This window comes from Hippocampus comes, unplaced genomic scaffold, assembly GCF_001891065.2.
Source record: "Hippocampus comes isolate QL1 unplaced genomic scaffold, H_comes_QL1_v1.1 scaffold122, whole genome shotgun sequence".
Taxonomy (NCBI): domain Eukaryota; kingdom Metazoa; phylum Chordata; class Actinopteri; order Syngnathiformes; family Syngnathidae; genus Hippocampus; species Hippocampus comes.
The window spans coordinates 1,054,567-1,069,260 of NW_017842059.1; the positions used below are offsets into that span (position 1 = coordinate 1,054,567).

At 40.3% G+C, this 14,694-nt stretch overlaps 2 protein-coding genes across 17 annotated transcripts in view; both read right to left on the reverse strand.

The window, feature by feature from the left end:
- Positions 1-548: 548 nt before the first annotated feature.
- LOC109510821 (galectin-4) lies at positions 549-8,868 on the reverse strand. Of its 5 annotated transcripts, none has more exons than XM_019861432.1 (12): positions 8,744-8,868; positions 7,034-7,122; positions 5,721-5,925; positions 5,541-5,654; positions 5,016-5,028; positions 4,834-4,862; positions 4,040-4,075; positions 3,880-3,906; positions 3,757-3,786; positions 2,741-2,829; positions 1,874-2,039; positions 549-857 (listed from the first exon to the last, which is right to left on the reverse strand). In XM_019861432.1, the coding sequence occupies exons 1-12, from the start codon at positions 8,786-8,788 to the stop codon at positions 711-713; spliced, it is 990 nt and encodes a 329-aa protein (XP_019716991.1). In that variant the 5' UTR covers positions 8,789-8,868; the 3' UTR covers positions 549-710. The 5 variants fall into 5 exon arrangements, with proteins under 5 accessions (XP_019716991.1, XP_019716990.1, XP_019716989.1 ...); XM_019861431.1 differs by having other exon boundaries at positions 4,834-4,893; positions 5,002-5,028; XM_019861430.1 differs by having other exon boundaries at positions 4,040-4,078; positions 4,834-4,893; positions 5,002-5,028.
- Positions 8,869-12,945: 4,077 nt separating this feature from the next.
- Positions 12,946-14,694, reverse strand: part of ryr1b (ryanodine receptor 1b (skeletal)) — a 96,000-nt gene continuing 94,251 nt past the window's right edge. For 11 of the 12 annotated variants that reach the window (XM_019861452.1, XM_019861451.1, XM_019861450.1 and 8 more), the window contains 3 exons: positions 14,522-14,622; positions 13,756-13,807; positions 12,946-13,637 (listed from right to left, as the gene is read on the reverse strand). In XM_019861452.1, coding sequence (XP_019717011.1) covers positions 13,542-13,637; positions 13,756-13,807; positions 14,522-14,622 — 249 coding nt within the window. In that variant the 3' untranslated portion in view covers positions 12,946-13,541. The remainder of the gene's footprint in view (positions 13,638-13,755; positions 13,808-14,521; positions 14,623-14,694) is intronic. The other variant, XM_019861439.1, reaches the window with a different exon arrangement.

Genomic DNA, 14,694 nt, shown 5'->3' on the forward strand with positions numbered 1-14,694 from the left:
TGAACGAGGTCCATGAAAAGGTACTACGGTAGTGGGAGCTCTCGAGGTGAAATGTAATTTTTTGAAAAGATGAACTCAAGGCAAATTTCCCCCCCGTATTGTTTTCAATGACATTATGGTAACCCCTGTTGTTGAAATTGCCCTCGGGCTCGCATTGCCAATGTCACGGCTCACCTGTTTTCTGGGTTTGGTCACGCGATGTTGGCGATGCAAGTCCGAGGGCACTTTGATGTCACTTTCATCATTGGTGCAGAACAGAATGGCGGCAGCACCCTAAAATGAATGAAAATGGATGAATTTATCTGCTGAATTCTTATTCCACAAATGCAATGTTAATGAGAATATTGTGTTTCGATTCATGGGGTTCTCAAAATAATGTTTGTCTTGAGTTCGCCTTGAACAACGGTACTCTGCATTGATGCCTTCACCAGCGTTGTCCACTCCCATCTTGAATGTACAGTATAGCAAATATTCGTGTTCCCATTATGACCTGAATTCAGGAAGTGCCTTCACCGAGCCACTCTGATGCCTCCCGTCCACACATTGACTGAAAACAAAGGCCTTTATTTGTCATGCTTGGATGCTTTTTATCTCCATGGATGCTTTTTATCTCCAGTATTTTGTACAAAGAAAATAAATCTTTTGGTCTGATGTTGGTTGCCATGGAGATAGCGTACAAATGTGGTGCCGGGTGCAAACCAGGGATGCTTTCAGAAGTGAATGTAGGAAATCTGCACGTCGCCGGCCACCTCCAGCTTGTCGATCTCGTTGACGGCATGCGTGCGGTGAGTGTAATCGAACAGGGGCTGCCCGTTGAGGAACACCTTGAAGCGGTCGCTGCCGCAACGGATGGAAATCTTGACAAAAAGGAAAAGCAAAAACAGCGACTTATTTTGTAGAAAGCAGTGGCGTGTGGCATGTTTGGAACATGGGCCGAAACCACCTTTTGATAGCACCATCACATCGCAAAATAACAAAAAAAAAAACAATGCCGTAAACTTTGCCTCCATCTGACAAGTTCGCAGTCCCGCTATTTTGCAGAATGTTTTTGTACAGTCCATTTTGGTCTCACACTCAACTCAACAGCAGAGGCCCCAGAATTGAGCCCTGTGGAACACCACATGACAGGAACACTCATTTATATACAAGAGGTATAATTCCACAATCAATCACTAGATGGCAGCACACTTAGACTTAATTTGGACAAAACAGGAAGTACCGTGTTTCAGCGTGGCCTATTGTTGCAAAGTGAATATCAATTGCTGTAATCTTGTGTTTTACGTCTGCAGCAAGTGACAGCGAAAGGTTAATTTTATGATATCCCTAAAAACTTTCAATGCGATACATAGTACCCATCAATAATGCTTATTATTTATAAACCAAATTCATCCTCTTTTGCTAGCTGTGTGGGGTGCAGTCAAAACTAGTGAGTTGGTGCCGCTCTTGAAGTGGCGAATAAATCCTATAACACGGAGGAAACAAGGTTAGTACGGTTAACGAAAGCTGACAAAATCACAAACACTAAAAAAAGCATCTTAAGTGTTTTGAAAAACTAAGTACAATTTTGTCTCAGTCAATATCAAATATGAGATTTCAGGTTCTTTTTAAATATTTTTGTATTGCTGCACAACCATGCATATGGAAGGTCAAATGGTTGCTTGAGAATTGTAGTTTCCTTTACTTTTCTTTAAAATGTTTGGTGTCCTTTTATAATAGGAATAATCTAAAACTAATACTAACACCAACAATAACTAAACTAAAACAAAGCATTTTCTTTGAGAGTGGTCCAAAAATTGTTCCCAAATGTTTCTTTGGATGTATCCGACTCGCAAACCCCCAGTGTTTCGAGGACCCCATTTTGCTCAAGACTCACGTCAAAGTACTGGCCCTCCTTGAAGGGGTTGGCGCCAAGCTGGCGTTCCTCTTGGCCCCAGTGGCCACCCATCATGCTGTTGCGCACCACCACGTCGTCCTTCACACGCGGGTTCATGTGGAAGGCAATGTCCCCAGATCTGCTCGCCAGCAAGTTGATGCTGAACCTAAAACAAACAAATCCGGTGAGTTGACGTTACAAAGCCAGCAACACGGAGAGTGACAATCAGGCCTACTCATCCATCCATTCTCTACAGTGCTAACCCCTATTTGGGTCACAGGTGAGCTGGAAAAAAATGATTGTAGCTGACATTGTGGGCTCTATTTTTTGTGACTGGAGTCAATCCTGCATGGCGCGTAGCATATTTTCAAACAGAGGCAGGTTAGACCCTGTGTTGGTAATTTCACAGATGAGCGCAGGCTGGGAGTGGTCGTAGCGGAGTTCAATCATGGCCAATTCAAGAGGCTCCTTTCATTCCTTTTAGATGTCCACTCAAGCCGCACAATGGCTTAAGCACCCATAGTGGGATTTTAGGAAATATGAATCATTGAAGCCGCCCGTTGGTCCAGTGGTTAGCGCGTCGACCTCACAGTCCAGAGGTACCGGGTTTAATTCCAGCTCCGGCCACCTTTTGTGGAGTTTGCATGTTCTCGCAGATGCGCCGTGTATGAATGGTAACAGTGGATACACAGCTTAAGTGCAACTTCTGCCCTCTTGTGGAAGAGAATTTCATTGTTCTACCTGTCATCATACGCCGCTGACGAAGACACATCATTTGTGTCAAATTAATCATTTTTTATTGATGTCCTGCGACATAGCTAATGCAACACAGTTGTTGGATATGATTGGCTAGAACTGCAATTGCACCTGTTTGCCCGGTTAGGCACCATGCCCCGGATGATGACAGTTCTCTTGGGGAACATTCCTCCTGGGATCACGCCCGAGTACGGGATGGGCTGCGGGTGCACAGAAAAGATGACATCACATGGTGGACTGCAAGCAAACTAGCAAGACTACCATTTATTTTGAAACTTCACTGGTGACTTTTTTTTTTTTTTTGAGGAGCTAAACTGGAAGAAGGTTTGTTATCTTTTGAAGTGCGCAAATCAAGGTGGATTTTGAAGAAAGATGATTGTATGATGACCGTCGTGGGTATGTTTAAGTAAAATGATCATTCAAGTGTCATACATTATTGAGCCTTTGTTGTTGTTTTTATTAATTTATTTTACTGTAGACATGCATGTTATGATTTTTATTTTTTTTAAATAATTGGTGAATAAATTATGACCACATTCATTAAAAATGACCGACAATATAGTATTTTTTTTATTACAGGAATTATTTTCTTAAATAAAAAAAAATGATTGCATCGCTTTAGCACGTTAGTAAAATATGTATATTATATTTCTAATTAATTAACATGTTAAATTATTTAAATGATTAAATGACATATTTGAAAACAAACCTAACAATTTTACATATACTGTACATCTTAAAATAATTTAAACATTAGGAAAATTATCAAATTAAGGCCAGAAAAAAATATAACAAATAAAGAGTTAATTTAGCGTTTTTAAGGTCTGTTTTTTTTTCACCCTTCTGGGTGGGGGGGGGGGGCACAAATGTCATAGTTAAAAATCCCAATATGGATGCATCAGAATGCCAAAGAAAAAGGAAGACGACAAGATGAACTCGATAAGAAGAAGAAACGAGTTGAAGGCCTTCGACTCTTGACTGAAGAATTAACTGATTGTGCCTCAATAATAATTAGAAGTCAGCTTGTTTGAAGGACATCCAACTGGGAAATCGAGGTCAAAACACAAGATACAGCCATGTCAACAGTCAGGACTGCAGGCTTACTTTTGTCCACAATTGGTACTTACAGGGTTGTAGATCGGTTGGCCACTCATACTCTGCAGGAAAATTCACACAAGACATGGGATCAAACATCAAATAATAATAATCATCATCATAATAATGTGACATATGTACTCATGCATCCTCACCGGAAGGTGTGACCCTGGGAATCCACCCTGACAGAAAAAAAGGACAGAATTTGGTGAGAATGTGTACCTAATTAAGTGGCCAGTGCATGGAAGTATGCATGTATACATGTATGTGCATCTAGCAATCGAATAATTGAAAAATAATCAAGCAGTTGCCTACCCCCGTATTGCCTCCCATGCCTCCAGGATAGCCACCCTGCTAGAAAGAAAACAAATGATCCAAATTCATCATTGATTTCACTTTGTGGGCTCCGGGGACTCCTTGCAAAGGAAAGTACCACATGTACCCCTAATTTGCAGTGGAATTAAAAAGTTGCCTATTTTTAAGAAAAAGGAAAAAACAAGATGAAAATGAGAACATATTCCCATTCCCATTAGTTTGCAAATCCCCAGCTTGAGAACGACTGCACGAATAAATCTGACCCAACCAATTTTTTTTTTTTTCAGTAGATGCCAGTTGCAAAATTTTGCAAAGTAAAATTCTGATAGCTGATTAACCGGACGATTAATTTAAAGAATTATATGATGAATAAAATAACAGATTTTCTGGTCCCGTAACCCCTAACAGAATTAATATATGAATTACAGGCAGAATGTTTTATGACACTTGTACTTAGGGATTTTGTTGTACTTTCACAGATTAAAAAAAAAAAAGTAAAAATCGATTTTTGATAATGAAAAAACATGTTTGAATGTTATTATCTTTGCCTTATGTTGTAATTTGTGAATATGTAACATAAAAGCGGCAAAAAGCAGTTACGTTTAAATGGGCCGATTAAATGGGTAGTTGGATTAATTGTTCCGGCCATACTAATAAACACAAAAAGCTTAGTGAAGTAAATCTTACACCTTCACAACCTCCTGGATATCCTATCTACAGGAAAACAGTGTTTCATGACTCAATTCCTTTTTTGAAGTGTTTGAAGGTATGATTAACACATGAAAAAGGCTCACAGGGCCTGCACCGCATCCTGGTCTTCCTCCTATGGCACCCCCTGGATATCCTCCCGGCTGCTGGTGCTGCATATGGAAATGTTTACATCTCAAAAACATTTTATGACCTGGCACTGCAAAACAACAATCGTAAGAAACAAAGGTGATTCACCCGCAAAATGGACTTACCCCCATTCCGCCACCCATGCCGCCACCCTAAAAAAAAAAAAAACACACCACAGTCTGATTAAATGGCATCTGTGCTTCCTGAAGTCCTCACTTTGAATGCCACACTTCTGCTTTTGAGTCCAACACGCAACCACATGGAAATCTCGGAAATTTGATTGTCCAATGTTACTCTAATCAGAGATTGACGAGTACTGGTGTCAGGTGGAAATAATATATTGGGTAATGATATATATGATTTATAAATAAATAAATACATAATTATGGCACTAAGTCCTCCTGGCCAGTAGCTGGCACCACAATGCAGTGGTTTGACACATCAATGAATGATTATGTGCGTCTCAAAGAATGAAATGTCTTTGTTCAGTTATCTGTCATGATGTGAATTGAAATTTGTCTCAAAAGTGTTCGTGGCATCAGTTCTCTGTCTCATTATCAATTAGTACTCAAAAGTGAATACTCGTATTGTATCAGACTGAAAGAAAGCGTTATCTAATATCTGCCAGCAATTCTGCCTAGCAACCAACTGAAATTCATCTCACCCCAATGACGTTAATTGTCTGTATGGAAACGTCTCCCCCAATCTGCATGCCGCACACTCTCGCCAAAGGCAGGCGATGCTCGAAGGTGTAGAAATCTTTCCCGTTGATTTTGAACTGCCGAGACAACGAAAGTCAAAGGGCACGCCCGCCAACGCGCCCACAGACCGAAGCCACGCAGACCTGGTAGCTCTGCGCGAAGCACACGATGACCATCTCGAAGGCCTTGCCCTTACTGAAGGGCATGTCCCGGATCTTCTCCTCTGCATCCCAGGTGGCGTTCTGGCGGGTGTTGAAGACCACCTTGTCCCAGCCGTCGAAGCGCGGGTTGAAGTGGAGGGCGATGTCGCTGGACTCGGACGGTCCGCACAGCAGGTTGATAAAGAACCTGATCGAAACCGGTTTGCAACTTTTTCCACTGAAGGCACACTACAAAAATGGAAGCGAGGGGTGGAGGGTTGGGGAGCGGACTAACGTAATCCTAAATTTATGAAACGTTTAAAAAAAAATCTATATGCTTTAACAATGGGCTAAGCAGCTACAGAATCTAAATGTCTTTAGTGTAATAGATGACACATCCAAAAAGTTAATCGTGTTATTGAGGTATAAAAAAAGAAACTTAAATAATGCATAATATCTTTCAATTCTAAACAATAAAATGTGTAACAAACTCACAAAAAAAAGTACTTTTTTTGGAGTGCTTATGCCTCCAAATTTCTCAACCAATTCTCACCATTCCAACTTGAACATATTCCGCATGATTTAGGGAAGCAAAGGTACGTCACAACTTTTTCCACTGAAGGCACACTAAAAAAAATGGAAGCGAGGGGTGGAGGGTTGGGGAGCGGACTAACGTAATCCTAAATTTATGAAACGTTTAAAAAAAAAATCAATATGCTTTATCAATGGGCTAAGCAGCTACAGAGTAGGAGGAAAAAAAATCAAAATGTCTTTTGTGTAATAGATGACACATCCAAAAAGTTAATAGTGTTATTGAGGTATAAAAAAAGAAACTTAAATAATGCATAATATCTTTCAATTCTAAACAATAAAATGTGTAACAAACTCACAAAAAAAAGTACTTTTTTTGGAGTGCTTATGCCTCCAAATTTCTCAACCAATTCTCACCATTCCAACTTGAACATATTCCAAATATTCAAGCCTTCTGCAATCCACCAATTTGGGTTTCCCAATTCCATATTTTACACCAAAACATTTCCCCATTTATTCCCAAATGACACAGTTTCTCCAGAAATGGCATTTTATAGTTTGAATACACAGTGGGCCTGCAAATGACTTTGGATACCCGTGCCATAAGCAAACAGTGAGGGTTGGGCCTCCTGAAAAACGACACTTTGCCTTGCTCTGTTTGCTCTGCCAACTAATTGCCATACACACTTCGAGGACATCGGCCATGTGACAAAAGCTCCTTTTATTTCCTTCTATAGAAAGAAAAGAAAAAAAATACCCCACCCCACCCAACGCTCTTAACTCACCTGGTGATTTTGTCCGGGACAGACCCCTGGATGTAGATGGACGATCCCTCCCTCAGACCTCCGTAGATGGGCCCCAAATACGGAATGGCCTGTACAACATTTTAAGATGAAAAAATTAACAAGAAATGAGCACGTTTTACAAATAATGTATGTTGTTCATCTAGAAGAGTGATCCCCAACCTTTTTGTGTCACCGACCAGTTGAGAAAAGTACATTCTGTTCGCGGACCGGCAACCAATATTTATTTTTTAAAGATTTTTTTTTTCACTCATTTCAAAATCAAATTCCACTGTACAGCAAATGTAGAATAAAATCAAATAACACGGTGACGTACTAAGAAATGGACCCATAAGGAATAATGAATACGCCTTATAATGTAAACAGAATACATTTTAAGTTATGATTCTCCATACGACGTTAGCATCATTGCTACTAGCTGCCAGCTAGTTGTTAGCGACTAAACTGCTAATGTTTACGTGCTTCCCACTTGATCACTTGGGTGCTACTTGTTTAAATGATTCAACAGGCAGCTACAGAGTAGGAGGAAAAAAAATCAAAATGTCTTTTGTGTAATAGATGACACATCCAAAAAGTTAATAGTGTTATTGAGGTATAAAAAAAGAAACTTAAATAATGACGACATACCATGCGAAACAGCTTCCTCCTCCACGTCGCTCTGGGCTAAGGAACTTCTCTCGTTAACATAGCTTCCTTCATCTGTGGAAGTCATGACTGCCCGTTTATCTGTACGTTTGGTCAATTTGTTCCTATAACTTTCTGTTTACTGCTTCTTCTTTCATTGATTGGCGGATCCTGTTTATTTCAACTTTTATACCAATGTTACAAAAGGACTCTGATATCCTCCAGTCGTGTGCATTTCCACCACGTGTGACGGAGTCAATTTGCTCACAGCTTGCAGGTCTGTCTCTGTGCGGCCCGGTCCCAAATGGACCGTGGCCTGGTACCGGGCCGCAGACCGTTGGTTGGGGACCTCTGATCAAGAATACAAGATGTCCAACCCTCCCCTGTTGAAATGCCATTCTGTGATGAGACCATCTTTTCGAGCGGGGATAAACAACTGCAAGGTTGCACAAGTATACACACCCTATCATCACGAGGGCTGTTGTACCTGTAATAATGAATCAATCGCGTTCAAATTGTGTTAAATGGGAGGCAGTATACATTAACCTATCACCTTTTGAAGCTCCACTGATTAATCCCAAATAAACCTATAAATACATGAAGTTCTACTAGACTTTTCATTGCATGTATCTGCTTTCGAGCAGAAGTCTGAATATTTGGTGCTTACACTGACTGCTATTTTGAACTGTTCATAATTACGGGACTGAAATGAGGTTGAAAATATACAAGCGAGTGACACTGAGTGTCCCACAGTGTTATGAGAAACAGAGAGACTGGAAGAGTCACAGAAAGGCCTAGAAGTGAACCATCCTTGGAATTCTTTTGTTGTGAATCGTACCATTCGGAGACAAGCAAGTTCTGAAAAAAGTACCAAAACATTCAAGACAATTCAAAAGTTTAGAAACGACCAAATTATGTTCACCTGTAAAGGTTAGCGTGCATTTAAGTTTATTTATCTGGAAAGTCCAACATTCATTCATTTTTGTGAGTCTTGTAATTCCGAAACAGTAAAGTGGTCAGAGAGTGTTCAGAGTAAAGCAAGAGAGGAAGAGGATGAGGTATACTCACGGGCCCGTAGACGGGCTGGTAACCAGGAGGAGCAACGAAGGACATGGCGGAGGTCGTTGAGATTTGCGAGTAGGCAGGCGAGCAGGCCGTCGCTGCCGGCTGTTTTATAGCGATCGGCCAGCAAGGGAGGGGCAGTGAGTGCGGGCGAATGTACTGTATTTCCTTTGGAGCAGGGCTAGGCAAACGTTTGTGCCGAAGGGCTACATCTGATTTTGAAAACGGGCTGGTGGCCCAGCTCATTGATAGAATAAAAAATAAAATGAAATCTAGCTATAAAAGATACGTGTCAGACTATTTTGCCACTTTCACCTTAATGAACCCTCGCAATTTGCGCAAACTGCGAGTCATTGACTCAAATGACTTGGTTTTCTATCAGACAAAGCTAGGGCCGAATTAAATGAAGCGTCTCCCCTCTCGCAAGTATTTTGATATGCGGAAAGGCATCAGCACAAAAACAAGAGCAAGGCAAGTTTGTTTGCCAATAATTGATGGATGCCCCGCCCCCCAACAACTCCATCTTTTCAATATATCATAAAAATATAATTATGTATTCAAATTAATATCATTATTAAAATTATACTTTTTTCGAGAATGATGGATTTTATTTAATAAATATATTTTTAAGTTAAGCTCCCCTCCCACCCCCCTCAAATCAAGAGTCCTGTAATATTAATGGTCGTTTGTTGCTTGATGAACAAATTAATTGAATTTTAAGTATTCATTATTAATTCACCAATTATGAAATAGAATAGATTTGAAAACAGTTAAATGTAATGGATTTTTCTTTTTTGGGGTTGGGGGAATTCCTGATTATTAAAAAATATAATAATATTATTATTAGATTTTTATTATTTTATAATAAATGCCCCACTTCCTAAAATTCAAGGACAATTGATTTTTCAATGATTTACTTTTTTCATGTAAATAGAAATATTCAAATTTCATTTCAAACATTAAATAAATTTAATGAATTTACTATTCATTGCTACATTTTGATATCATTTTTTTGTATCTTCATGAAAAAAAGTGTCTTGTAATATTTGCTTGTATTAACGTGGCCATTATTGTTGTTGCTGTTTTAGTTTATAAAATGTAGCGTTCATATTTTTATATCCCAGCCAGTTTCTGTCCATCTGGCGGAAATCCGTAATCAAGTCTGGCCGGATTAAAATGGATTGATTATTTTACATTGACAATGTAAATACGCTTTGGGCTGGAGTAAAGACCAGAGCAGGAAATAGTTTTTGGAAGCACGAGATATGAATTAATCTTTGACCAAGCAGAGGAGTGGGAATGTGGAACGAAATATTAAGTGTGTGTGTGTGTGTGTGTGTGTGTGTGTGTAAGTGTGCGCCATAAAAAAATAAAAAAACATAATGGTTCTTTCTAGTGTAGGAATGTGGCCCACCCAAGACAAACACAAAAGCTCTTATCTAGCGTGTTCACTTCCATATCGGTGCGCACTTGCTGTGTTACCTCGAGCTGATGTTTGACTTTTGATAAAAGTCAGCAGAAATCGTGACCGTGCGACACAGAATCAATCGCACTGGAGCTGTTTCAGCAGCATTATGCAAATGACAGTCAAAGTTGGCAAAAGTACTTGGAATTAAATAGAAGTACAGATACCCTGAGATGTACTAAAGAACAAAAGTCAAAATTTACAGACAAAGACCACTTGCATAACTTGGCATAATTAAAAACAAAAAAAACCCTCATTGAATATTTTCCCTCTTTTATAAACTTATGCTATTAAAACAAGACGTTCCTACCACTCTGCTACCATTGACAACTGACTAAATTGCTCATTTAGCTAATAATAACTTTGCTTGATGCATTTTTCTTTCAAATCAGACAAGCCACAAATCATTCAAAAGGGGTGTGGGTCCAGTCCCAAGCATCCACCCGAGGGAGAGGGACACCAAAAAAAAAAAAAAAAAAATCAAAGTGCAGCAAAACGTCTTTCTCATTAATATTGCATTTGACTACAAATTAATGAGATCAATTTGTGTGCGTTTCCGTTTTTCAACAATGCATGCGGCAAAGTAGAGGTGCGAATGCAAATGAGGACACTTGCTCCCACGCTTGTTGAGTGAACCCGTTTATTGTGAGCGCAAAACAAGAGTTCAGTCAACGTGTCGGCTAGAAGGCTGCCGAAATTGTTGGCATCGGTGGTAGTGTCTTCACACCCGAGAGTCAACACGCGCCATAAAGTCATCTTCCTCCACACGTCACGCACGCACGCACGCACGCACGGACACACACACACACACACACACACACACACACACACACACACAACTACTCACTAACATGACATAGTTGGAATCCTCCGAAAGAAGAAAAAATAAATAGATGTATATCTCGTATGTAAAATATGCCTTCTCATCAAAAAGGCCACTTTGGCCGCTTATTAAATGGGTAAATTCGTTCCCGTTTGCTCGCCGTTAGCCAAGGGCCGAAAACAGTTGTCGGCATAGAAACAATAAATAAATCCGTAAGACTTCAAAGTGTCTGTACAGCCGATTCATGCTGAATGGCGCCACTCGCAAACGCTGATGAGAATCTGCTCATTCCTTCATGAGTATTCTTCTCAAAGTGGGCGTCGGTAAAATTGCAGTAGAATTAACCTATACCATTAACAAAAAAAATGCATTAAAAAATGAAACATACTTCTGACCTTAGCTCCAGGCCAATCAAAAGATAATCAAGAGGGATTAAAAATACAGTAAATAAATCTGCAATTGTGTGACTCGCAAATGACGTCACATGATTGTGTCACGTGACAGCAGCGTTTTGAGTTTTCTCATCCACTTTTTTCAGGTGGAGTCGCTCAGGCGAGGCAAAGTGAGCCCGTCGTGATATTTTGTGGCTTGTGACATTTTGACAAATGGCTGCTTTTGCACCATCAAAATGGGAACTGTGTTTTGTGTTCGACACAGTTGACTTAGTCACTTGTCTGCTACAAGGCTGCTAATGTGGAAATACTTGCACTCATTTTGCGAGTTTCTTTGAGGGAATTAAGCTTGCCAGTTGGAAAAATTCTCAAAGTCACTCAGTATAGCGAGCAATTGGCAACATTGGCTGCTTTTGAAGGAGCTTCTCTCTGTTGGCAGTCATGTTCTTAATGTAAGCCGTGCAAAGTCAGCTACCGACCATAGATACTTAATTGAATCCAGTTGCATTTGAATGATTTTCTTTCAACGGGTCATGAATAATTTTGTTTAGAAGTTAGTTGCATTTCATTGAGCCACTGAGAACAAGAGTGGGCTAAGTCCATTTGTGTCGTTTTCACGGAACAAGAAGGAACGTCTTTTCGATGAATACTTTTACTTCCAGTTTTGACATATGGGAGGGCAGTACTTTATCGCGAGCAGCACATTTCCTGATTCATCAATGCAACATGAGACCAACTCCAATTTCCATGATGGTCATGGGAAAGCAGACTTCACCTCTCGCAAATCAATATCCCCAAACGTTGGCTTCAAAAACTGAGAAAGTAAGAAGTGTTTCAATCATTGATGAAAAGTACATTTTATTTTCCATGTGCCCCCACGATTAATATTGCGTCTTTGGAATAAGAATTAAGTGGATGAATCCTTTGTTTTCATCAATCTTAGGGCGCTGCCATTTTGTCCTGTCAAAAGAAAGTGACATCAAAGTGCCTTCGGGCTCGCATTGCACGTTCGCATTCACGGGACATCAATTCCTATTGACAAGACAAAATGGCAGCAGGCCCCAAGACTGATGAAAATGGATGGATTAATCTGCTTAATTCTTATTCCATGAAAGCAATATTAATCATGATTTCATGTTTGGACTTCTGGGGGCACATAAAACCAATTGGTGCAAAGAAAAATTTTGCCTTTGAGTTCTCCTTTAATCACAAATTGTTTTTTTTTTTTTCATCAGAGATGCAAGTACATTTCCTAGACTATTTTTTTGTGCTGATTCTGAACCTGAATTGTTTTACTCAATCAAGCCAGGTTTTCCTCATAATAATATAATAATATGTGTAATGTGTGTAATATGGTAATTACACTGTATATACCTGTATATATAAAGGTTAGGTTCAGCAACAGGTTGATTATTTTATTTTTGGAACCGTCATAGCTATAAATTACAAGGCATGGTAAAATCCGTATGGCACATGCTTTCTTAGGTCAAACTTAAAAACAAAAATATCTCAAAGTCTTGATGTGCTAGAAAAAAAATAAGACATATGAAATCAGTGTAAAAAATACATTTAGGGACAAGTAAAGCTATCTCTGATGACAATTTGCTGGTGAGTAGTATAATGGAAAATGGAAAAGAAAAAAAAGACATTACCTCATTTAGTTCTCAGTGGTTGAATCGATATTAGGTTTATAAGTGAACAAAATTTCCCTGCCCGGGCCCAAAAAGTTTGAGTACCCCTGTTCTTAAGCATTCCGTCAACAAATAAAGCATTTCTCTCTCTCATCTAAACAAAAAAATAAGCAGTGACTTTGCTATAGGCACTAAAACTCAGCGACTACACAGTCACATTCCGTCTGTTTGATGAGCGCGACGCATTCAGGTAACGCTCCGAGTGAAGACGAGCCGTAACGCTGACAACAGTATCTAGTGCGGGTGCGCGCGCGCGCATAGAAGCAAGGCAATCTATGGACATGGTTGTGAAAAAAAAGGCCTATTTCCCATCACGTTACTGTTTGATCAAATTGGATACGCTGCAATCCAAGTGTTCATCTCATAGCTGACTTCTTGATTCAGATCCATATTTCCCTTCTCAATCTGCCTTTCCCTGGGTTTGTCGTCCGTGTTATCCCAGCTGATCCTCATACTGCTTTCGGAAGCAGTCCCCAGCGGGAAAGAAGTCCCAGCAGCGCTCCTGGTACATCTTCCACACATACGACTCCTAAGAAATTAAATTCAGATTCAAATGATGGTGCGGTCTGAACGTCCGGTTTAAGGTGCTTGGTAATGAGCGGCGCAAGGTTGGAATCGAAAAAGTTGACATGGAGTCACTGGCTCACCTGTCCCGTGTGCTCCGTTTCATCCTTGTTGATGAGGTACATCAGGAAGAACCTGCAAGATGAGCGTGAGGGGGAAAAACACATGGAATCTGACATAACTTGAAAAAAAAAAGCACAGCATACAAACATGCCCACATCAAAACACATGGGAGAGCAAAACTCCGATGTGCAGAGGTTACAAATGGTGCAAATGCCAGCATATCCTTCTTTTTGCTGTGCATGTACCAATTTGGCAGACCGGTATCGGCCAAACTTGCCATTGTGGTGCAGTGAGGGTGTGTTCTTGAAGATGCGCCCGCCCGACGAAGTGACAAGGTGGGAGCAGAAAGTCAATCTCAATTTAGGCTCTCTAAGACCGTGTCTAAATGCTGGTGCAAGCATGAACCATTTTGGTGAATATGATTGGACAGACAGATTCTGAGCTCTGGTGCCCTGCATTTAAAGGAACTAAAAGGAGCCGCTTTGATTGGCCAAGATTGAAGACGTTTGTGACCACTCAGATAGCGGCGCATCCTTCCCTCTCGCAGATCCGTCGGCCATGAAAATAGAACCCAATGAGTTTTCTCATTGGGTTCGTTTTTTGCTCCTGTCCTTCATGAGCTTATGAAGGACGGGAGCAAAAAACGAAAGTGTAGCATGTCATTTTTGTGCTGTACAGATGAAAATATTGGACACAGATGATATGAAAATACTTTAAAAGTTCTGATGAAGACATGAGGCATCTGAATATGAAAACAAACCGTCAAACCTAAGAAGCGACACTCACATGTAGTTGGCCAAGTTGTGTTCTTCTAAAGTGTGCGTTTCGAAACCGTGCGGCGTCGTGTCAAAATAGTCGCTGCCGATTCCGCAGATGAAGCACTTGGTCTGCGCGACAAGAGACAAGACGCCCCCCCCGTCAGACAGAAGAACGTCGACGAGAGGAAGCGAGTAGGAAAG

Excerpts from the sequence above, each read along its gene's own strand:
- LOC109510821 (XM_019861428.1), bottom strand. The coding sequence starts at position 8,788 with ATGTCCTTCGTTGCTCCTCCTGGTTACCAGCCCGTCTACGGGCCC. Across the intron at positions 7,123-8,743 it reads ACCAGCCCGTCTACGGGCCC|GCCATTCCGTATTTGGGGCC; the intron begins GTGAGTATACCT and ends AATGTTGTACAG. Across the intron at positions 858-1,873 it reads AGGAGGGCCAGTACTTTGAC|ATTTCCATCCGTTGCGGCAG; the intron begins GTGAGTCTTGAG and ends CTTTTTGTCAAG.